This window comes from Oncorhynchus gorbuscha, linkage group LG07, assembly GCF_021184085.1.
Source record: "Oncorhynchus gorbuscha isolate QuinsamMale2020 ecotype Even-year linkage group LG07, OgorEven_v1.0, whole genome shotgun sequence".
Taxonomy (NCBI): domain Eukaryota; kingdom Metazoa; phylum Chordata; class Actinopteri; order Salmoniformes; family Salmonidae; genus Oncorhynchus; species Oncorhynchus gorbuscha.
The window spans coordinates 61,280,338-61,304,777 of record NC_060179.1 but is presented as its reverse complement, the minus strand read 5'-3'; the positions used below and the strand labels follow the sequence as shown (position 1 = coordinate 61,304,777).

General features: G+C 41.6%; 3 protein-coding genes across 3 annotated transcripts; 1 reads left to right on the top strand and 2 right to left on the bottom strand.

Annotated features, from left to right (window-relative positions):
* On the bottom strand, positions 1 to 11,054 carry dmc1 (DNA meiotic recombinase 1). The gene is made up of 13 exons (XM_046355253.1): positions 10,645 to 11,054; positions 10,282 to 10,326; positions 9,941 to 10,087; positions 9,694 to 9,776; positions 9,526 to 9,578; positions 9,349 to 9,390; positions 9,147 to 9,219; positions 6,537 to 6,628; positions 1,211 to 1,284; positions 906 to 1,020; positions 702 to 762; positions 450 to 566; positions 1 to 293 (listed from the first exon to the last, which is right to left on the bottom strand). The coding sequence occupies exons 1-13, from the start codon at positions 10,699 to 10,701 to the stop codon at positions 224 to 226; spliced, it is 1,029 nt and encodes a 342-aa protein (XP_046211209.1). The 5' UTR covers positions 10,702 to 11,054; the 3' UTR covers positions 1 to 223.
* A 656-nt stretch (positions 11,055 to 11,710) lies between these two features.
* tomm22 (translocase of outer mitochondrial membrane 22 homolog (yeast)) lies at positions 11,711 to 16,375 on the bottom strand. Its single transcript, XM_046357070.1, has 4 exons — positions 16,067 to 16,375; positions 14,681 to 14,799; positions 13,708 to 13,825; positions 11,711 to 12,706 (listed from the first exon to the last, which is right to left on the bottom strand). The coding sequence occupies exons 1-4, from the start codon at positions 16,154 to 16,156 to the stop codon at positions 12,632 to 12,634; spliced, it is 402 nt and encodes a 133-aa protein (XP_046213026.1). The 5' UTR covers positions 16,157 to 16,375; the 3' UTR covers positions 11,711 to 12,631.
* Positions 16,376 to 16,878: 503 nt separating this feature from the next.
* On the top strand, positions 16,879 to 22,279 carry LOC124040160 (transcription factor MafF-like). Its single transcript, XM_046357069.1, has 3 exons — positions 16,879 to 17,137; positions 18,619 to 18,706; positions 18,803 to 22,279. The coding sequence occupies exons 2-3, from the start codon at positions 18,674 to 18,676 to the stop codon at positions 19,244 to 19,246; spliced, it is 477 nt and encodes a 158-aa protein (XP_046213025.1). The 5' UTR covers positions 16,879 to 17,137; positions 18,619 to 18,673; the 3' UTR covers positions 19,247 to 22,279.
* The last annotated feature ends 2,161 nt before the right edge of the window (positions 22,280 to 24,440 follow it).

Genomic DNA, 24,440 nt, shown 5'->3' with positions numbered 1-24,440 from the left:
TTAACAAAAACAAATGTCAATTAAATCTATTTTAATCACAATTTGTAACACAACAAAATGTGGGAAAAGTCTAGGGGTATAAATACTTTCTGAAGGCACTGTACATATAAACACCAAATAGTACAAATAGTCTTCATCAGATTTCAAAAAATTACGATTTTCTAAAAACTGTGTAGAACTGTATGTGCTTCCTCTCCTCTACTGGTAAATCCATGAGGGTCTTTCACTCTTTGGCATCAGCAATTCCCCCTGGAGTGATGGCGAAAGTGGCCTCGTTCTCAGGCATATCAGGACTGCAGGAGGTCATAGAAAAAATGAAGCTATGAGGTAGATCTTTCTCCATAAGCAAGAAAAATCACATTTGACCACTTCTTTAGAAGGGGGGTTGTTATTACTAAGGAATAATGAGAACAACATATATTGAGTGAGTGAAGTTTCAGACTAATTACCTGTCAAATATCTTGGCAATTCTCAACTCTCCGCGTCCTTTCCTCAAGCTGATTCGTGTGGTGGACGCATGCGCCAGGATGTGCCCTCCAATCGGCTTCTTGGGATCAGCTTGGAACCTGACAGAAACAAGAGAAACCCTCTGATCAGAACTCCAGGCCAAAACCTGTTAGAACCTTGGCCGAGTGAGTTGCTGACTTTCAGTCTAATTTCAAACCAATCACTATTTCCTACATCTAGTTACAGTCACTTACGTCATCCCAGCTCCAGGGTCTGCAGTCATCTGGTTGGTGACAAACACTGCAACGTTGTACTCTAGGGAGAGAGCAGAATACATGAATATCAATATGTCTACATCAATGAAAGGTTTACGCAAAAGTCAAGAGTTTTTTTGCCAGTTCTTCTGCTGCAGACTTAAATGCAGTTTGCATATATGTCTGCAAGAAAAGTCGCCAGACCTTCAGAGATCTTCTGCAGACGGGAGAGCATCTGGGCCAGCTTCTGTTGTCTCTCTGCCAGCTCCCCTCGGCCAGAGAAATCTACCCGGAACAGAGCCATGATGGAGTCTATGATCTGAGGGGAGAAAGGGAAAAGACGTAGGGACACAAGACATTATAAATTTGTATAAAACATAATGCATGACACCTGTCGGCATTAATTAAAGTGTTAACGAAAGATAGGTACAGTGATGGAAGTTGACAATATGAAAATATAACTATCATAAAACAAAGTGACATTGATTATCTTTTCTTTGCATTACTACCAGAAGTTTGAAGACGCCACCCTCCTCGTGGAATTTGGCTGCCACAAAATCCAACAGCTCCATCTGGTGTTCACCTGAAGTTGAAATCCAATTATGTATACAAGTACAAATGCCTAATCGTTTGCCCCACCCCACACACATGCGGAGACCTCACCTGGCTTAACTGGTGCCTCCGGACACGAAACCTCTCTCATTGTCACTCAACGCCTAGGTTTACCTCCACTGTACTCACATCCTACCATACCATTGTCTGAACATTATGCCTTGAATCTATTCTACCACACCCAGAAATCTGATCCTTTTATTCTGTCCCCAACGCACTAGACGCCCAGTTCTTTTAGCCTTTAGCCGTACCCTTATAAATCACCTCCTCTGTTCCTCTGGTGATGTAGAGATTAACCCAGGCCCTGTAGCCCCCAGTTCCACTTCTATTCCCCAGGCGCTATCATTTGTTGACTTCTGTAACCGTAAAAGCCTTGGTTTCATGCATGTTAACATCAGAAGCCTCCTCCCTAAGTTTGTTTTATTCACTGCTTTAGCACACTCCGTCAACCCAGATGTCCTAGCCGTGTCTGAATCCTGGCTTAGGAAGGCCACCAAAAATTCTGAAATTTCCATTCCCAACTACAACATTTTCCGCCAAGATAGAACTGCCAAACGGTGTGGAGTTGCAATCTAATGCAGAGATAGCCTGCAGAGTTCTATCATGCTATCCAGGTCTGTGCCCAAACAGTTCGAGCTTCTACTTTTAAAAACCCACCTTTCCAGAAATAAGTCTCTCACGGTTGCCGCTTGTTATAGACCACCCTCAGCCCCCATCTGTGCCCTGGACACCATATGTGAATTAATTGCCCCCCATTTATCTTCAGAGTTTGTACTGTTAGGTGACTTAAGCATATCACAGTTTAACACCCCAGCCGTCCTACAATCTAAGCTAGATGCCCTCAATCTCACACAAATTATCAAGGAACCTACCACGTACAACCCTAAATCAGTAAACACTGGCACCCTCATAGATATCATCCTGACTACCCTACCCTCTAAATACACCTCTGCTGTCTTCAACCAGGATCTCAGTGATCACTGCCTCATCGTATGCGACCACCCCTCATCACTGTCAAACGCTCCCTTAAACACTTCAGCGAGCAGGCCTTTCTAATCGACCTGGCCCGGCTATCCTGAAAGAATATTGACCTCATTCCGTCAGTAGAGGATGCCTGGTTATTATTTTAAAGTGCTTTCCTCACCATCTTAAATAAGCATGCCCTATTCAAAAAATGTAGAACTAAGAACAGATATAACCCTTGGTTCACTCCAGACTCGACTGCCCCTGACCTGCACAAAAACATCCTGTGGCGTACTACATTAGCATCGAATAGGCCCCGCGATATCCAACTTTTCAGGGAAGTTAGGAACCAATATACACAGGCAGTTAGGAAAGCAAAGACTAGCTTTTTCAAGCAGAAATTTGCATCCTGTAGCACAAACTGAAAAAAGTTCTGGGACACTAAAATCCATGGAGAATAAGAGCACCTCCTCCCAGCTGCCCACTGCACTGAGGATAGAAAACACTTTTCACCAAGATAAATCAATGATAATCGAGAATTTCAACAAGCATTTTTCTACGGCTGGCCATGCTTTCCACCTGGCTACCCCTACCAAGGTCAACAGCTCTGCACCCCCCACAGCAACTTGCCCAAGCCTCCCCTATTTCTCCTTCACACAAATCCAGATAGCTGATGTTCTGAAAGAGAAGCAAAATCTGGAACCCTACAAATCAGCTGGGCTAGACAATCTGGACCCTCTCTTTCTAAAATTATCCTCCGCAATTGTTGCAACCCCTATTACTAACCTGTTCAACCTCTCTTTCGTATCGTCTGAGATGCCTAAAGATTGGAAAGCTGGCGCGATCATCGCCCTCTTCAAAGGGGGAGACACTCTTGACCCAAACTGTTACAGACCTATATCTATCCTATCCTGCCTTTCTAAAGTCTTCGAAAGCCAAGTTAACAAACAGATCACCGACCATTTCGAATCCCACCGTACCTTGCTCCGCTATGCAATCTGTTTTCCGAGCTCGTCATGGGTTCACCTCAGCCACGCTCAAGGTCCTAAACGATATCATAACCGCCATCGATAAAAAACAATATTGTGCAGCGGTATTCATCGACCTGGCCAAGGCTATTGACTCTGTAAATCACCGCATTCTTATCGGCAGACTCAACAGCCTTGGTTTCTCAAATGACTGCCTCACCTGGTTCAACAACTACTTATCAGATAGAGTTCAGTGTGTCAAATCAGAGGGCCTGTTGTCCGGACCTCTGGAAGTCTCTATGGGGGTGCCACAAGGTTCAAATCTCGGGCCGACTCTTTTCTCTGTTTACATCAATGATGTCGCTTTTGCTGCTGGTGATTCTCTGATCCACCTCTACGCAGACAACACCATTCTGTATACTTCTGGCCCTTCTTTGGACACTGTGTTAACAAACCTCTAGACGAGCTTCAATGCCATACCACACTCCTTCCGTGGACTCCAACTGCTCCAAAATTCAAGTAAAACTAAACAACCTCTTCAACCAATCCCTGCCCGCACCGGCCCGCCCGTCTAGCATCACTACTCTGGATGGTTCTGACTTAGAAAATGTGGACAACTACAAATACAGTTGGAGTCAGAAGTTTACATACACTTAGGTTAGTCATTAAAACTCATTTTTCCACCACTCAACAAATTTCTTGTTAACAAACTAAAGTTTTGGGAAGTTGGTTTGGACATCTACTTTGTGCATGACACAAGTTATTTTTCCAACTATTGTTTACAGACAGATTATTTAACTTGTAATTCACTGTATCACAATTCCAGTGGGTCAGAAGTTTACATATACTAAGTTGACTGTGCCTTTAAACAGCTTCCAGAAATTCCAGAAAATGATGTCATGGCTTTAGAAGCTTTGGATAGGCTAATTGACATCATTTGACTCAATTGGAGGTGTACCTGTGGATGTATTTCAAGGCCTACCTTCAAACTCAGTGCCCCTGTACTTGACATAATGGGAAAATCAAAAGAAAGACCTCCACAAGTCTGGTTCATCCTTGGAAGCAATTTCCAAACACCTGAAGGTACCACGTTCATCTGTACAAACAATAGTACGCAAGTATAAACGCCATGAGACCACGCAGCCATCATACCGCTCAAAAAGGACGCATTCTGTCTCCTAGAGTTGAACGTACTTTGGTGCGAAAAGTGCAAATCAATCTCAGAACAGCAAAGGACCTTCTGAAGATGCTGGAGGAAATAGGTACAAAAGTATCTGTATCCACAGCAAAACAAGTCCTACATTGACATATCCTGAAAGGCCACTCAGCAAGGAAGAAGCCACTGCTCCAAAACCCCATAAAAAAGCAAGACTACGGTTTGCAACTGCACATGGGGACAAAGATCATAGTTTTTGGAGAAATGTCCTCTGGTCTGACGAAACAAAAATAGAACTGTTTGGCCATAATGACCATCGTTATGTTTGGAGGAAAAAGGGGGATTCTTGCAAGCCGAAGAACACCATCCCAACCGTGAAGCACAGGGGTGGCAGCATCATGTTGTGGGGGTGCTATGCTGCAGGAGGGACTGGTGTACTTCACAAACTAGATGGCATCATGAAGGAGGAAAATTATTTGGATATATTGAAGAAACATCTCAAGGCATCAGTTAGGAAGTTAAAGCTTGGTCGGCAAATGGGTCTTCCAAATGAACAATGACCCAAGCATACTTCCAAAGTTGTGGCAAAATGGTTTAAGGACAACAAAGTCAAGGTATTGGAGAGGCCATCACAAAGCCCTGACCTCCATCCTATAGAAACTTTGTGGGCAGAACTGAAAAGGCTTGTGCGAGCAAGGAGGCCTAGAAACCTGACTCAGTTACACCAGCTCTGTCAGGGGGAATGGGCTAAAATTCACCCAACCTATTGTGGGAAGCTTGTTGAAGGCTACCCGAAACATTTGACCCAAGTTAAACAAGTTAAAGGCAATGCTACCAAATACTAATTGAGTGTATGTGAACTTCTGAACCACTGGGAATATGAAAGAAATAAAATATTAAATAAATCAAATCTCTCTACTATTATTCTGACATTTCACATTCTTAAAATAAAGTGGTGATCCTAACTGACCTAAGACAGTGATTTTTTACTAGGATTAAATGTCAGAAATTGAGAAAAACTGAGTTTAAAGGTATTTGGCTAAGGTGTATGTAAACTTCTTACTTCAAATGTACCTAGGTGTCTGGTTAGACTGTAAACTCTCCTTCCAGACTCACATTAAGCATCTCCAATCCAAAATTACATCTTGATACGGCTTCCTATTACGCAACAAAGCATCCTTCACTCATGCTGCTAAACATACCCTCGTAAAACTCACTATCCTACCGATCCTTGACTTTGGTGATGTAATTTACAAGATAGCCTCCAACACTCTACTCAGCAATTTGGATGTAGTCTATCACAGTGCCATTCGTTCCGTCACCAAAGCCCCATATACTAGCCACCACTGCGACCTGTATGCTCTTGTTGGCTGGCCCTCGCCTCATGTTCATCGCCAAACCCACTGGCTCCAGGTCATCTAAGTCTTTGCTAGGTAAAGCCTCGCCTTGTCTCAGCTCACTCGTCACCATAGCAGCACCCACCAGTGGGACGCACTCCAGCAGGTATATTTCACTGTTCATCCCCAAAGCCAACTCCTCCTTTGGTTGCCTTTCCTTCCAGTTCTCTGTTGCCAATGACTGGAACGAATTGCAAGAATCACTGAAGCTGGAGTCTTATATTTCCCTCACTAACTTTAAGCATCAGCAGTCAGAGCAGCTTACCGATCATTGCACCTGTATACAGCCCATCTGTAAATAGCCCACCCAACTACCTCATCCACATATTATTATTATTTTTGCTCCTTTGCACCCCAGTATCTCTACTTGCACATTCATCTTCTGCACATCTATCACTCCAGTGTTTAATTGCTAAATTTGAATTATTTCGCCACTATGGCCTATTTATTGCCTTACCTCCCTAATCTTACTACATTTGCACACACTGTATATAGATTTTTATATTGTGTTTTATACACGTTTGTCTATTTCATGTGTAACTCTGTGATTGTGTCGCACTGCTTTGCTTTATCTTGGCTAGGTCGCAGTTTTAAATGAGAACTTGTTCTCAACTGGCCTGCCTAGTTAAATAAAGGTGAAATTTTAAAAATGTAAATGCTGTCCTCAGACAATATGTTCTCAGGTTTAGGCAGTAATGATGAGAGAGGTATTGTTTAATGACTTAGTTAGACGTCTTACTGGTGTAGGCTCGGGCGTATAACACATTGTCCAGCACAGCATCATGGTCAACATTGAACCTGTCTGCTATGTCCTTCAGTCTGTCTGGACGACTAGAGGGTCACATTAGGTTAAGGAAAACATAGGATTTCGTAAGAGACTAATGGCTGAGTCGTGAATAAAAACACTGATCCTCATAACCCTATATCCTACTTGCAAAGGTACAGGTGATTTCCCAGCTAACAACAAACGTTCTCACAACTTTAGAGAATGTTCACTTAAGAGGCTCATTAACTAACGTTTTCATGGGAATGTTTCTGTGACGTGCAGGGAATGTTTCCAAGAAACCATTCCCTTAATGTTGAATAGAACATACCCAGAACGTGGTTACCATGTTCTCAGAACTTAAGATACGAATGTTCTAGACACAATTCATGGGAACGTTGCAAGAACATTCATGTGTCCAGTTTCTGTAGGTTAAAATAAAATTCTAATCAACGTCCCACCAAACATACACAGAACATGGTTGTCATGTTCTCAGAATATACAGTACCAGTCAAAAGTTGACACACCTACAAAAAAAAAAAAATGGACTATTCTCTACATTGTAGAATAATAGTGGACATCAAAACTATGAAATAACACATATGGAATGATGTAGTAACCAAAAAAGTGTTTAACAAATTTAAATATATTTTATATTTGAGATTATTCAAAGTAGCCACCTAGCCGCCTTGATAACAGCTTTGCACACAATAACCAATAATGACAAAGCGTAAACAGGTTTTGAGAATTTTATGACAAAGTTTTATTTTTAATTGATTGGAGTCCACCTGTGGTAAATTCAATTGATTGGACATGATTTGGAAAGGCACACACCTGTCGATTAAAACGTCTCATAGTTGTCAGTGCATGTCAGGGCAAAAACCAAGACACGAGGTCGGAGGAATTGTCCGTAGAACTCAGAGACAGGATTGTGTCGAGGCACAGATCTGGGGAATGGTACAAAAATTGTCTGCAGCATTGAAGGTCCCCAAGAAAACAGTGGCCTCCATCATTCTTAAATAAAATAAGTTTGGAACCACCAAGACTCTCCCTAGAGCTGGCCACCCGGCCAAACTGAGAAATCGGAGAAGGGCTTTGGTCATGGAGGTGACCAAGGATCCGATGGTCACTCCAGAGTTCCTCTGTGGAGATGGGCGAACCTTCCAAAAGGACAACCATCTCTGCAGCACTCCACCAATATGTCCTTTAGGGTAGAGTGGGGAGATGGAAGTGACTCTCTCAGTAAAAGGCACGACAGCCAGCTTGGAGTTTTCAATGAGACCATGAGAAAACAAGATTCTCTGGTCTAAAGAAACCAAGATTGAACTATTTGGCCTGAATGCCAAGCGTCACATGTGGAGGAAACCTGGCACCATCCCTACGGTGAAGCATGGTGGTGACAGCATCATGCTGTGAGGATGTTTTTCAGCGGCAGAGACTGGGAGACTAGTCAGGTTCGAGGGAAAGATGAACGGAGCAAAGTACAGAGAGATCCTTGATGAAAACCTGCTCCAGAGTGCTCAGGACCTCAGATTGGGGCAAAGATTCACCTTCCAACAGGACAACGACCCTAAGCACACAGCCAAGACAACGCAGGAGTGGCTTCAGGACATCTCTAGGACATCTCTAGAGACCTGAAAATAGCTTTGCATTGACGCTCCCCATTCAGCCTGACAGTTTGAAATGATCTTCAGACAAGAATGTAAGAAACTCCTCAAATACAGGTGTGCCGAGCTTGTAGTGTCATACCCAAGAAGACTCAAGGCTGTAAACGCTGCCAAAGGTGCTTCAACAACTGAGTAATGGGTCTGAATATTTATGTAAATGTAATATTTAAGGGTTTTTTTTGTAATAAATTTGCTTTGTCACTATAGGGTATTGTGTGTAGATTGTTTTTGAATACTTTCCGAATGCCCTGTATCTTAGCTACCTTAGTGTTAACTTTGCACGCTGACTAGCACCTATTGAGTTGCAATAGCTCAGATGCCAAAATCAACTGGAAGTATCTACAAAACAAGTTTTGAAGCCTAATATTTTTTCCTCAAGTTAATGTTCACATTTCACAATTTATTATTTTGATTCAAATTATTTGATTCACCATGGTTGAACCCAATCCCAACTTATACAATGGTTAAGTGAGTTGTTTGTTTCGTCACAAAAATAATTGTTTCAATTAATCATATAAATCACTCCCAAAAAGTTTAGCAACTTTGTATGGCCTTATTCGGTGGAAACCTTTTGGGGACATGACTAAAACAATACTTGCTAATAATATCTTAACTGTTAACTAAAGGGTACAATATATTCTTCATCTGGCTACCTAGTTATTCATCTGTTCTAAATCATATATTATAGGCCCATGAATGTTCTTGAACCTTCCCATAAAACAAGTCTACAATATTAATATTCTGAGAACATTGTAACCACGTTCCAGATAAATTCTGCTCGACTTTAACTGAATGTTCACCTAACACAGAATATATACGCATAACATTACAAAAACATTCTCTCTCCCTGAATTATTAGCTGGGTTTATATTGATGTAAATCTGGCTTTATAGATTAGAGCTCAGATAAATTTGGATACAAGGTGTTCTCTGTGTCGATGAAGATGACTTTTCCTCCTGTGTAGCCATCCTCTCCAGGAAGTTGGGCTGTGACTGGAGAACAAGAGACAAGGACTAAATGACAAGAACCAACCATGGAAGAATATCTGTAAGTTTCTGAAAACTGACTTCCAGGACTGGAAAATCTGGGACTACCGAAAAGACCCTCAGCCATTCACTTACCACATAGTGTATGAGAGAGCTGAGTCTTGCCTGTCCGAAACTCTGAGGGATAAAAACTGTTCTGTTAAAGTGTGATAAAAACATGTTTTATATTTGACCCAGGTCAGGTCTTATACATCATGAGCATGAGATTAATCATATCTTTGACTGAGGGACACAGTCAGAAACAGAGCTCACCTCCAAATGCCTCAGTGATTGCCATGCTCTCCATACCTCCCCCAAGTAGTTTACTGCAGAGCAGACCGACGGATAAAGAGGAAAAATAGGAGTACTGTATTATACCGTAATATGACTCAGGAAAATGTATTAATATGAAAGGTTGAGAATGTTGGGGCGAATCTTAACTCAAACTCCAGGCTTCCAGTCATGACGTGGAACACTTGTTTCCTCTTCGCACTATATTCAAATGCTGTCAGGAAACCATTGGTCTACAATGAACACAAGAGCAAATGAAAACATGTCAACTGAAGTTAACTTGATTCATGTCTTCCATAACTCATCCCCAAACCGAATCTTTAGGGACTTGATAATTAAACTAATCATGAGACACCAAAGTCCTCTATGCTGAAGGTGTCTCAGCTGAGTCTCTCACCAGAATTTTCCCAGCAGCCTCTTTGATCTTGTCCACCTTTGCTTCTGAAAGGCCCTTGATGTTACACAGGGCTCTGCGTGTGGTCATCTGGATCCCCTTTACTGTGCAGATACCCACAGACTTCAGCTTCTTTAAATCTGCCATGTTCTGAATGGATGGAGGGTGGGATGGAAGGGGGGAAAGAAAGGGGTGGTGGTGGGAGAGAATAGAGAAAGTATTATTTTTTTTACTTATTAGCTTTGAGGTGTAATCTTGAGTTTATCTACCATGACGAAGTTTCTTTAAAAACTCAAGGGTCAGGGCAGACTACTTTCCTAGACCTTGGTTTCAGATATACTCACAATTCCATGCTTCTGTAGGGTGTCTATGTCTTGGAAAAATGACTCCTGTTGGTAAAGAACATGACAAAACGTGTTTGAAACTATGTTGAGAAGTAAAATATTCTGCCACCGACTTAGGCTAGATGAAAGTAGTGTAGAAATTGAGTTACCACAACCAAACAATATATTAGCTAGCTATGTTATGAATGATTAACAATGAGTGACAGCTAACTTACTAGCTACAACAATCCATTCTACCTGGGGATAAAATAACATGTACTGTATCTAGCTAGTAGTAGCTACGAGAATGCTAGTGGCAAACCAAACTGACAACCACAGCCAGGCTAGCAAGCAAGCTAACATTAGCTAGTTTAGGCAGGTTACCTCATCATCTTGATATCCGGCCTCATCCTCCACAACTTGATCCTCGGCGGCTTTCATCTTGATTAGCGCAATGTAGTTAGCTACTAGTAACGTTAGCTCTTGAACTAGATGTTTTTTGTTGTTTCAGCGAACTAGCTGCTCGCTAACGTTATAAGCTACCAGTTAATAAATGGGACAGAGGAAATAACATTTCTTGCGATGTCAGCAAGCGATCTGTTAGCTACCCAACGTCAGCTATAGCTCCTGAAAGATGTTGTCAACATCTACAGAATGAGGTTGCTTCTTTCACTAACTTCACAACCCTGTAAAATGTTGCAACGCTAATGATGACCTTACCAAGATTAAAAATTACTTGCCACCTGATTTCTTCCTGAGGTGGCGGGAATGTTTGACGCTCGTGCTGAAAGTTGAGAGCTGTCAATCATAAAAGTTACTCAAGAGAGGCTCTCCTCAGCAACAATCAAGTGAAATGTCAAACTGTACATGCGAGATGCTCTCCTCAGCAACAATCAAGTGAAATGTCAAACTGTACACACGAGAGGCTCTCCTCAGCAACAATCAAGTGAAATGTCAAACTGTACACACGAGAGGCTCTCCTCAGCAACAATCAAGTGAAATGTCAAACTGTACATGAGAGATGCTCTCCTCAGCAACAATCAAGTGAAATGTCAAACTGTACACAGGAGATGCTCTCCTCAGCAACAATCAAGTGAAATGTCAAACTGTACACAGGAGATGCTCTCCTCAGCAACAATCAAGTGAAATGTCAAACTGTACACGCAAGATGCTCTCATCAGCAACAATCAAGTGAAATGTCAAAATGTACACATGAGATGCTCTCCTCAGCAACAATCTTTGGTAGTGACTGATCTTGATGCACAAAAGCCACAGCAAATTTGTAGCATTTATCTGTAAGATATCTGTACTTTACTACAGTATACAAATGGAATGTCTCTGATAGAGAAGGAAAGTAACCTACATGTAAATAATCAAACAAGTTAAACGTAGAGGGCAAAGCAGCACGTTACATTTCCCTGCATCCATCTAGCATATATGATAATACAACTTTTTTTGTAATGTCCATTTCATTGGTGTTTTTATTCCTGCATTCAGGTTGAACACACAAGACAGAATTTGCTCAGTTGCAAAGTTAAAAGAACATACATTCCAAAGTGACAATAGAAAAAAGTTACTGACATTCTCTCAGGCTTGACAGGACTATGTGTACATTGACATAATATCTTTAGTTATACCGTATGCAGGGAAAGTGCTGTTTGAATCTTATCAAAATATACTTTTTGTGATGCTTTGTTTTTATGGCTTTAATGCCCGCAAATGAAACAATGTCTCAAGCGACACGTGACATACATACTCTTATCACCAATGCTTTTGCAAAACCAGCACACTATAGATCTCAAGGACCAGCTGTGATTGTGAATATGACAGACATGACTGACATCATAGCTCTACCATGATTTTCCCACATACAAGTGGAATGAACACGTTCCCAAACCAAACACAGGTTACAACAGTTTCAAGGCCATATGTAGCTACAGACCCACATGAAGACATTTTTTTTTTATTCAGACCACACACCACTATTGGTAACCTCTTATAACCACAATAATATCCCAATTTCTTCGATTATCCACCTGATCAAATCCCCTGGAACACATACATATTTATATCGCTATGTATAAAAAAAGAAATTAAGTAAAAACAGTGCTCAGAAGACAGTGTGCAGAAGTCTCTGCAGGATGTTGAGTAAGAGAGACAGCGAAAGGGACATTCGTTATTGCAACACCCATGAAGTGACATCACCCTCCTCTAATCTCCTTAAATGGACAATCCTGGATTTTGGAAGGAGCACATGTGCTGACCAGATGCAGCTTTGTATCCTCTTCTTTGTCTCTGTGTCTCTCTCTCCTTCCAAGTCTCCACTCTCCCCTCATTGGTTGAAGCGCTAAGGCTGTCGGAGGGACATTTGTCACATTTTCACTGGAGCGGGAGGCATCAGCCCTGGCATCCCACCTGACATCCCTGCATTGGGGCCCAACAGGATCTACACAAGGAAGGGGCATTACAAAAATATTTGTTCATTGACAACATTGCAGATCCTAATGACTCCTAATGAAAGAGTGATTTGCCCAATTCCAAATCCAACCCTTTTCACATAGATCGAAAAGTATAGGATAGGTATACAGTGAGCACCAAAAGTATTGGGACAGTGACACTTTTGTTGATGTTTTGGCTCTGTACCTCCGCACTTTGGATTTGAAATTATACAATGACTATGAGGTTTAAGTGCATACTGTCATCTTTAATTTCAGGGTATTTACATCCACATTGGGTGAACGTTTTACAAATTACTGCACTTTTTGTACATAGCCCCCCCATTTTAGGGGACCAAATGTATTGGGACAAATTAACTTAGGTGCATTAAAGTAGTCAAAAGTGTAGTATTTGGTCCCATATTCCTAGCCTGCAATGATTACATCAAGCTTGTGACCCTACAAACTTGTTGGATGCTTTTGCTGTTTGTTTTGGTTTTCATGGTAAATAAAGTAGTGTCATGAGTCACTTTTATTGTAAATAAAAATAGAATATGTTTCTAAACAAAACTACATTCATGTGGATGCTACCAGTATTACGAATAATATTGAATGAATCGTGAATAATGATGAGTGAGAACGTTAGAGGCATAAATATCATAACCAGCCCAAACATGCTAACCACCCATTATTGTAATGGTGAGAGGTTAGCATGTTAGCATGTTTTGGGGGTATGATACTTGTGTGTCTAACTTTCTCACTCATTATTATTCACGATTCACTCACTATCCATAATCATGGTGCTGTGTCACGGTCCCATTACTTTTGGAGTTCACTGCAGCTATATGATTATATCTCCACCTTGCTGTCTGATATGCTAGACAATGTGTGTGTACTTTTGGCCATATTGCATTTTTTTCTTCAGACATAAACAAGAGCCAAGACCATAATAGTAGGGCCTAGGTTGTTTATTTGGAACTGAACATCATCTGTCAGTGGGATAGTACAGTACCTGTCTCTGCTGCTGTAGCTGCTGCTGCTCCAGCTGTAGTCTCTCAGTCTCAAACACCACCGGAAGGACCAGGATCATGAACGAGGTAGTGCCCACCCACAGGGCAGCGCGGGAGAAACTAAGAAACACAGAGGCAGGAGGGGAGATGGAAAGGTGGGGGTAAAATAACAAAACAGACGTGGAGAGAGAACTGGAGTAGATAATAAACACAGAGATGGCCTAACTGATTGTCCTTGGCAAGATCAGGAGCAGGCAGGGAAAACAGTCCTTGGAATACAGAGGAGCAGTTCAGAACTGGGAATGCAATATAGTGCTCCATCCACACACAGCTCCGTCCTCATTGTCTGTGTGTATTGTGAAGATTAGCCCAATAATGGACTAAAGGAGCCTAACGTTACACGTTATAGTCCAAGGACCTTACATTTTCTGTTTAGAGGCAAATTATCTAATCCCCCTAAACGTGAATCGATTTTCAATTGCTATCATATCACATGAAAATAATTTCACAAATGCAAAATATACACTTACTGTTATAACACAGTTGGAGCTGACAGTATTTCTCACGTTTGTGGCGTCTGTCTTCTGTTTACACACAGGTGTTTGGATATGCAAATAGTTCATTAGCACAGGTATTTGGACTGTCTTCCGTCTGTTTTCCGTAAACAAGTGCTGTAACATGGAAATTTGGCCATGTTGGACCCCTAACCCCATAAAGGTGTAGTAATTTCACCTTTTATTCCTATTATTATTTCTTGCTGATATGAAAAATACTTTTCTTATGTTTCTCAACCATACCGCAAGCGATGCGTGTTAACATTTAGGGCAAGCATTGGCACACTTTACAAAACTACCCCAGACACTAAAGGTAGTTAGCGTCTATGAATGGGGTAGATGAAGATCTAAAACGAGAGGTCTACTCTAAGGCTGCTGATACACCCAGAGCAGCAACAGCAGTTTTTAGGAGAACGTTTACCTGTACAGCTTCTTGGCCACAGTGACTGAGCCCGATGCGGTCACCTCAGCCGCAGAGCGCAGTGTATCAGGGAACATCTCAGTCAAACCCCACAGCCTCTCCATAATAGTCTCATCCAGCTGAGGGAAGGGAGACACAAGGAAGTTACTACAACATAGATAACATGGTTATTTTAGACCCAATAAAAGAATGGAGGTACAGTAAATGACCAAAAGTATGAGGATACCTGCTCGTCGAACATCTCAATCCACAATCATGGGCATTAATATGGAGTTGGTCCCCTCCTTTGCTGCTGTAACAACCTCCACTCTTCCGGGAAGGCTTTCCACTAGGTACACTAGTGTTATGGAAAATTTGTTACAACAGCTCATCCCAAATTCTGCCACCAAATTTAGACAGCCACAAGAGCATTAGTGAGGTCGGCCAATGATGTTGGGCGATTAGGCCTGGCTCGCAGTCGCCGTTCCAATTCATCCCAAAGGTGTTCGATGGGGTTGAGGTAAGGGCTTTGTGCAGGCTAGTCAAGTTCTTCCACAACGATCTCGACAAATCATTTCTCTATGGACCTTGCTTTGCGCACCTGGGCATTGTCATGCTGGAACGGGAAAGGGCCTTCCCAAACTGTTGCCACAAAGTTGAATGCACAGAATTGTCTAGAATGTAGGCTGTAGCATTAACATTTCCCTTTACTGGAACTAAGGGGCCCAGCCCAAACCATGGAAAACAGCCACAGACCATTATTCCTCCAACCACCAAACTTTACAGTGGGCACTACGCATTCGGGCAGGTAGAGTTCTACTGGCATCTGCCAAACCCAGATTCCTCCGTCGGACTGCCAGATATTATAACGTGATCCATTTCTCCAGATAATGTTTTTCCACTGTTCAAGAGTCCAATGGCGGTGAGTTGGATGCAGCTGAAATATCCGAATCCACTCATTTGAAGGAGTGTCCACATACTTTTGTATATATAGTGTATAGTAACTACATGAATTAAGTATTTTAATGTCTCAAAAGTAACCAGTTCTGTTGGGGTACTAGTTAGTACTGTAAACTACCGATTACTGAATGACACATGACCGTTTAGACAATTCCTACAAGGTACCCACACAATGGAACATTATTTTATTTGATTACATTTACAGTACAGTCAATTACAGTACAGATACATGTAAAACAGAAATTATAGCTGTACATGTGAAAGTTAGCTAGCTAGCTACCACGCTAACGTTAGCAAACAACCTAGCAATTACTCGCATGACGAATGACCCTGAGTAGTTACAGCTAGCTAGCTAGTCAAATAGGCATACCACTCAAGTGAAACTGTACGTATGATCGTGTATGACTGTTATGGGGTGACATGTGTCAAGTTTCCATTCATCTTTACCTCTTCATCTTCATCTTCGTCAATCTCGCCTTCTGGGGGACGGGTCTCGACTGGGCCTGCAGCCGGTGATAGCTCTTCGATTCCAGCCATGGAAAACTGTTCTCGCGCCGCTTACCAGCCGGTGTGTTTAGCTAATTTAAAATGTACCTCAATTGGTGGAAGGGCAAATCAGTATTTTAATGTTATCGTGGAATTATTGCATTGGCCCCGACTTGCATAAATATTGGACACAAAAGGTGAGCATTGGTCCTGCGACAATCTGAGGTCACTCGGTTAAAAGCTACATGTGCGTTGGATGACGGCAAAAATGGTTACTTGCCTGGCTAGCTAAAATAAATTGCGCCCTCTGTTGTACGAGAGGTCTAACCAGTGTGTTTCGGGATTGAACAAAAAAACGATAAAAAAATATATATATATGTTATGAAGATAGTTTATAGTATTTCTGTATTAGAAATTGTGGTCTTTGGGCTAGTAATCCACTATAAGAACAGCCTCAACATTTTTGATTTCCAAATGCAATCTATTCGTAAGGAGTCAGCATCTCCCCTTTCTATAAGCATTATTGGAATTTCAGGTTGTTGCTTTTTATTTAACTTTTATAAACATGAAAGTCATTTTCACTAACATTCACTGAGTGAGCAAGAAGCAAATGCAGCTAACTATTCCTTTGGAATGTCATTCTTCCCTAATCTATTTTCCTTTTCCATGCAGTGCCTTTCAACATCAATAAGGATAGGAAAGGAGAGGCAGGTCTTCATCATGGAAAAGTTTGGGACGCAGGGAATCCTTATTGTTTACATCCTTCCATCTCGTACGCTGGGGGCGGGCGGATCCACCCTCATTCTTTAGTGTTCACGTCATTGTAACGGTGTTTTTTGTGAATGAAAGAATCCAACCCCACAGAACAGAGTAATTCCGGGAAAGGCGAACTGACATTTTGTCGCTTGACTCGCTTCGACTTGAACACAGTATTTGACGTTTCTCCGTGTTTTAAAAGCATTTGTTTATACAATTGTGTTGACAACTGAAGGACTGGCAGCTGGTACTCTCCAACGACATAGCCAAGGACAAGTAAGTAGGCAGCTGTTTGCTTTTCTGGTTAGCCACCTAGCATTGGCTAATCCATGTTGCTGGCTAATGTGCTAGCTAGAGTACTAGCTAACGTTAGCATGTTGTTTAGTTAGCCTTGCGAAATTGTTACAATTTGGCAACAAAGACACGACCACATTCACTATTTACATATCTTAGATCCGTGTCAAGTATTATACTCGATATTTGGTGTTCTGTTTTAAATTGTGTAGGTTCTCATAAAATTAACGTTTTCAACGTTGCTAAAAGAAATGGGTGGCCACCTGCGCACTTGCAATGGCCGTGTGTTTACTATCGCATCGAGTTAGCGTAGCATGGCGCACCTAGCTCGCCAGCTCCCTTCCGTATAAGGAAATGGGTGGATTGTTATTGAGAATTAAATGTTTAGGTAGGCAGGCATCTTTAATTCCGGTAATAACAAAAGTCGGTTTATGAAACAACAATATATTTTGAACGGTAAATATAGCTTTGTGTTTCTGCTTCTCAGCTAGTTTTAATTATGTATTGAAACGTCATTTGGTCGAGATCTAACGTCAGCACTGTGTTGTGTTACAACACTATTATTAGGCACAAAATACTGCTTTAAATTGAGAATTTGAGGAAACATGTATGTTAAATATTTAATGGAGTTTTTTTAACAAACTGCATGTAAGAGAGTGATTGTAGTCGCGCGTAAGACACTAGCGGTGCACAGCTTATTGCTGAATCACTATGACTTTATGAAATGGTCATATCGGTTTACAACGGCGCCTCGTGGTAGGACAGTCGTTGAGTATACAGTCACTTCCCACGCATTTCAGAAAACGGTAAGGTCAAGGATCCACCGAAAGCAAACTCAGTCTTTCTTTAGGTTTAGAACAATCATTATTATCAGGTTTAGACTAGACAATGTAAGGTTGTGAGTGATTATGACAACATGGTGAGGATAGCTTACATCAAAGACAAGAGAATAACTGAAAAAGTAACACTCAAAACACGGATGCCATTTGTCATGAATAGATAAGATATTAGAATGTTTAAAAATATCCTCAGAAATCCGAGTTTCACATGCAAGAGTACAACCAAGCCAGCCTCCAATAAACCTTGCTTTGAGCATTTGGAAAAGCACTATGTCCAATCCATTAGGTTCTTACTTTATTATTACCAATGTTTTGGCGAGGCCAGTTCTGCTATGAGTGTTAGGAAGAAGTGGTTACTAGTGTTTGAGGGGAACGCCTGCTTTAAGCAATGTGGGATGGGCACATGATAGGCCTAACTTCCCTTCACGATTGCAGCTGGGAGAAATCTTCAACTTTCTAAAATTGTGGCATGTTTTTTTTTTTTTTTTTTTTTTTCCAAAAGAAAATCTTCAGTCCAAGATATCTTTATATCCTACTATACCAAGCAGTATATAGGGGAAATAATATTTCTCAAGTGCTTCAACTTAATTGAATGGCCTTTCTCTCTCTCTCCCTTTCTTGTAGATCGTCTGTAAAATCAGTGTTTACTGGTGTCGGAGACAGAGGCTAAAGCCAGACCATGACGTCAGAAAGAAGCAGCAAAGCCCTGAAGGTAGAATTACAAAACATTTAAGTTGGGAGTTTATTCAATTTGAAATTTTACACATACTTTGCAAAGAAAATGGTCAAACTCTCCATCCCTCTCCAGGTGAAGCGGGAGTGTGGTGAGAATGTTCCGGTGTTGTCGGACAGCGAGCTCATGTCCTTGTCTGTACGGGAGCTCAACCTCCACCTACGGGGTCTATCCCGCGAGGAGGTCCAGAAGCTCAAGCAGCGCCGGCGCACCCTAAAGAACCGTGGCTACGCAGCCAGCTGCCGGGTGAAGCGCGTGTCCCAGCGTGAGGCCCTGGAGCAGCAGAAAAAGGAGCTCCAGAGGGAGGTGGAGAGGCTGGGTGTGGAGAACGCTGGGATGAGGAGAGAGCTGGAGGGCCTGGGGGCCAGGCTGGCTGCCCTGCAGAGGTTCGCCCGTGGGTTAGAGTCTGGAGGAGGTAACATCCTGGCTACGGCCCCACGCCTGAACACAGCCTCGGTCATTACCATAGTGAAGACCCCGCCACAGGCCCACGTCCAAAGAGAGCAGGGGGGCTCCTAGGAGGAACCGTTCGGGCTGGGGAGGGACTCATGCACGCACATACTCTCATATAGACACACACACACAGGCAGACACATGGAGAGCGCAGGAGGATTGGAGGAACACAGACAAATAGGCACTTATGAAACTCACGCGCTTAGGATGATACACATACACTCGCACACCAGGGTTTCCGTTAGGAAAATGTGACGCCAGACCTTTGAACGGCAGTGTTTTAATTTCCCGGACATTTAAGATGTTTACCGAACTCATATGTATTGGGTGTGTAACCTGATTAGGGCGTCCACCCACGGTGCTCAGAATGACAAATCACATTTCGATTATGGTTGTTCTTCTTAACAGGACATGGAACTCAAGGGTGCAACGATGTGAATTCTTCTTACCGAATTCCGATGCGCAATTTGAAGATGTTAGAATAACTGTCCACATTTACTTTTCCTCAGCCAACAAGATGAGTAATGAACATAGCCTATGTCAATCTAGCCTATTCCAACATAGCCCATTCCAAACAGACTGGGACAGTTGTGGGACGATAGATCCCAAATTCATATAACCAGTAGGCCTAGTTTATATGCCAATTTTTAAAGCAATGAGGCTCATGCAACAGATCTGAAAGTTTAGCTTAAAATGTTCATAAGCAAATTTCTTCACATTATAAGCACAGAAATTCCACACAAGGCAGTAGGCTATGTGCGCATGTTCGTTCCATAATACAATTGTTAGGAAAAAATAGTTGTCAAATCACACCACACATGCGAGCGGTTTCATGAGACTGAGTTGAAAATATCTGTTAGAAATTTAGAAAGAGTGGACCTCTAAAGGTGCAACAACTAGCATGGGCTGCTTATATGACAAGAATTGTGCCTTTCGGCTACTGGACAATGAAAGAAGGATGATCTGAAAACCAGTAGAACATGAGAAATAGGCTACTGGTTTCAATAGAATATGGAAGTCTAGAAAATAATTGCCTGCGCGTTTGGTTGGATTTTGGCTAGGCTACTTTGAAGCAAGGTAAGACATGCCTCATAATGTGTAGTTAAATGTTCCGGTTTCAAACAATTAAGTATATATTTTCAAAATACATACTGCCTCCTGCTCATTGCAAATTGGTGGGTTGACTAGCTGAAGCCTGCCTAGTTGCCTATGCACTTGAATGGCGAATGGGAAGTGCGCTTCAATTAACAGTTGATAAATAAAAAATAGTAGCTCTTTTTAATCATGACCATCAACTGTTTTTAACACAAGATTGCATATATAATTGTTGTGCAGTGATTGGGCTTATAGTAGCACGTTTCAGTCCAGCAGCAACAAACAAGCTGTTTGATGAGCTGTAGAAGCAGATCTTGCGCTACATCGACTGGTATTATAATCAATAAATAGGCTAAAATGCATTTTCACAATGCGATTTTCCTTCCCCAGGACAATAGGCCAGCGGCAATTTTAGTTATCGGCCAAAAGCCGGCTATTACCGGCTAACGGAAACCCTGTCACACACACACAAGTAAGGTGTTCAGTCAGTGACAAATACTCACTCTAAACCCAGCCATTACACATACAGACTCATACAGATGTGCAGTTGAGAAAAGATGACTGCTGACGAGTCCGGCTGAGGCACGACAGGCGTGCAAAACAGGGACATAAGACAACACCCCTCGACAAAGCCAGTCTTGCTGCTGGTGCTCTCTGATACTGCTACTCAACAGGCTGAGCCGGCTAGCGCTCTGCCTTCTAGCATGGCATCTAGCCCCGCTACACAATGTCTGGGTTAATCAGACTCTTCCGCAGCTTCTTCCAATGCAAGCTTTACGTTTTAAACGGCATCACAATTGACATCTGTACATGTCTTGGAGTGTTGTTCATCTGTACTCTTGTGTGTCGATACTATTGTGCTTCACTGTGTTGCCGTTTGTAGTGGCTACATGGGTGTATTTCAACTGCACAGTGCACATTTTGGTTTGTTATAAACGGCTTTGGTTGTAGTTGGTTATTGCTGGAAACAGTTGAAAAATCCACATCTCGTAGAATACTATGTCAATGCAAAAATCTATTGATACATTCCTTTATATTATTTTGTAATGTTTATACAAGAGACAAATGTTTGAGCGAACATTTATTCAGAGGTATTCTATTTTATTTGTATTTAAAGAATAGATATTACAAAAGCTAATGAGTGCTGTGGTGTAATGTATGTTTCAAATACCTGCGTATGACTAGTTTGGGGAAATTCTCACGTCTAATTGTTGTACTGAGTGTGTGACGATTATTTGTGTAATGTTTAACTGTCGTAATGAGCTGTTTAGATATGCTAAAAGCCGATGGTCATGTTGCTGTAAGATGATTTTAGTATGCGTGTACACCATATTTGTACTAATTTCATAGTGAGTCGAGTGGCTTGTTGTAGGGATATTATTTTTCTATCAAGTACCAAGGTGATGATACGTATTGTTATTTATGATACATTTTATTTCACGTTTGTTTTCTGAAATGGCTCGAGAGGGAGAGTAACACTGTAAGGAGAAAGAACGAAGGAAAAGAATGATAAAGGAATAAAAGAATGAGGCAGAGATGAAAGGGATATCAGGATATGAAGGAAAGACGTGGTGGTAGAAGAGGATTTGGGAGGTGAATGAGGAAGGAGAAGAGGACCGATATGAGGTGGTGCTTAATTCAATTGAAAACCTTGTAACATCCATGATTTATCAATAAACCCCCGCTGACTCTTATTAGACTGGGGTTGACTTAATGTTTGGAAAGTAATAGCAATATGATTTAAATTGTCAATAGTGACATTGTGTTGATTACTTCTGTAAGATATATTTAGCTATCTGCTCAATATCAATGTCGCATAGCATTTATCCTCAGTAATATCTAATGTCTCATCTAAGATTATTGTCAAATTGTGCTGGATGTTTTGTTATACCGCAAAACAAAAATGGTCTTTGTATTTATTACATGTATTTTTTCTATGGTGAAAATTAAGTACATTGTCTATTTTATATATTAATAATTGAAATAAATGTTGTATATATTGTACATAAAATGGTGTGATTTATCATTTATACTGTATACAGTGCATTTGGAAAGTATTCAGACCCCTTGATTTTTTCCTACTTATGTTACAGCCTTCTAAAATGGATTAAATATTTGTCCTCAATCTACACACAATACCCAATAATCAAAGCGCAAAAAGAGCTCAGGTGCATCCTGTTTCCATTGATCATCCTTGATGTTTCTGCAACTTGGGGAGTCCACCTGTTGTAAATTCAATTGACTGGACATTTGGAAAGGCACACAACTGTATATATAAGGTCCCACATTTGACAGTGCATGTCAGCAAAAACCAAGGCATGAGGTCGAAGGAATTGTCCGTAGAGCTCTGAGATAGGATTGTGTCGAGGCACAGATCTGGGGAAGGATACCAAAACATTTCTGCAGCATTGAAGGTCCCCAAGAACACAGTGACCTCGATCATTCTTAAATGGAAGAAGTTTGGAACCACCAACTCTTCCTAGAGCTGGCCACCCAGCCAAACTGAGCCATTGGGGGAGAAGGGCCTGGTGGTCACTCTGGGGCTGGTGTTCACTGAGTTTCATACGTGCCTACTCTGGGGCTCCAGAGTTCCTCTGTGGAGATGGGAGAACCTTCCAGAAAGACAACCATCTCTGCAACACCACCAATCAGGCCTATATGGTAGAGTTGCCTGACAGAAGCCACTCCTCAGCGAAAAGCACATGACAGCCCACTTGGGGTTTGCCAAAAAGCACTCTGACCATGAGAAACGATGATCTGTTCTGATGAAACCAAGATTTAACTGGCCTGAATTCCAAGCGTCATGTCTAGAGGAAACCTGGCACCATCACTATTTTTTTTTTATTCACCTTTATTTAAGCAGGTAGGCCAGTCGAGAACAAGTTCTCATTTACAACTGTGACCTGGCCAAGATCAAGCAAAGCAGTGCTACACAAACACAGAGTTCCACATGGAATAAACAAACGTACAGTCAATAACACAATAGAAAAAGTCTATATACAGTGTGTGCAATGGGTGTATCACATTGGGTGAGGCAGGTTGCCGGAAGGTATATTTAATTTAAAACATGGAAAAAGAGATATTTCACAAAAAAGACAGGGAATAAAATGTACACGGGAGATCGACAAACAACATCTGCACTGCTACGCCATTTTAGGTGAAGCATGGTGGTGGTAGCATCATGCTATTGGGCTGTTTTTCAGCATCAGGGACTGGGAGACTAGTCCGGATTGAGGGAAAGATGAATGGAGCTAAGTACAGAGAGATCCTTGATAAAAACCTGCTCCAGAGTGCTCAGGACCTCAGACTGGGGCGAAGGTTCACCTTCCAACAGAACAACGACCCTAAGGACACAGCCAAGACAACGCAGAAGTGGCTTCGGGACAAGTCTCTGAATGTCTTTGATTGGCCCAGCCAGAGCCCGATAGAACATCTCTGGAGAGACCTCAAAATAGCTGTGCAGCGATGCTCCCTATCCAGCCTAACAGAGCCTCAGAGGATCTGCAGAGAAGAATGGGAGAAACTCCCCAAATACAGGTGCCAAGCTTGTAGCGTCATACCCAAGAAGACTAGAGGCTGTAATCGCTGCCAAAGGTGCTTCAACAAAGTACTGATTAAAGAGTCTGAAACTTATGTAAATGTAATATTTGAAATAAATTAACAAACATTCCTAAAAACCTGTTTTTGCTTTGTCATTATGGGGTATTGTGTGCCGATTGATGAGGACATCAATTGAATTCATTTTAGATTAATGTTGTAATGTAACAAAATGTGGAAAAGGTCAAGGGGTCTGAATACTTTCTGAATGCACTGTAGTTTTTGATCATGTTGTTTTGGCCAGTTCTTCCGAACTGTCAGGCTACAATGTATGAGAGGGAAGCAGAAAGGAGAAGTGTATGTGTGTACATTAGCAGGGATAGGTTTTTTCTTTAGGGAACTAGAAATACTGATGAGTAGGGAGGTTAAAATGAGCAATATGTACTGTACAGTAAACTTTTATGTAAAATGTACTTGCAAAAAAGAGAATAATAGCAAACATGCAAAACTTTGCAGACATGAGTAAATCTTCCCAATGAGAGGTATCCTACCGTTACCCGTGTGATTTGGAACTATATTTAAGATAATCATGACATCTAAAAGTCAACCAGGTTCTAAAAAGCCTACA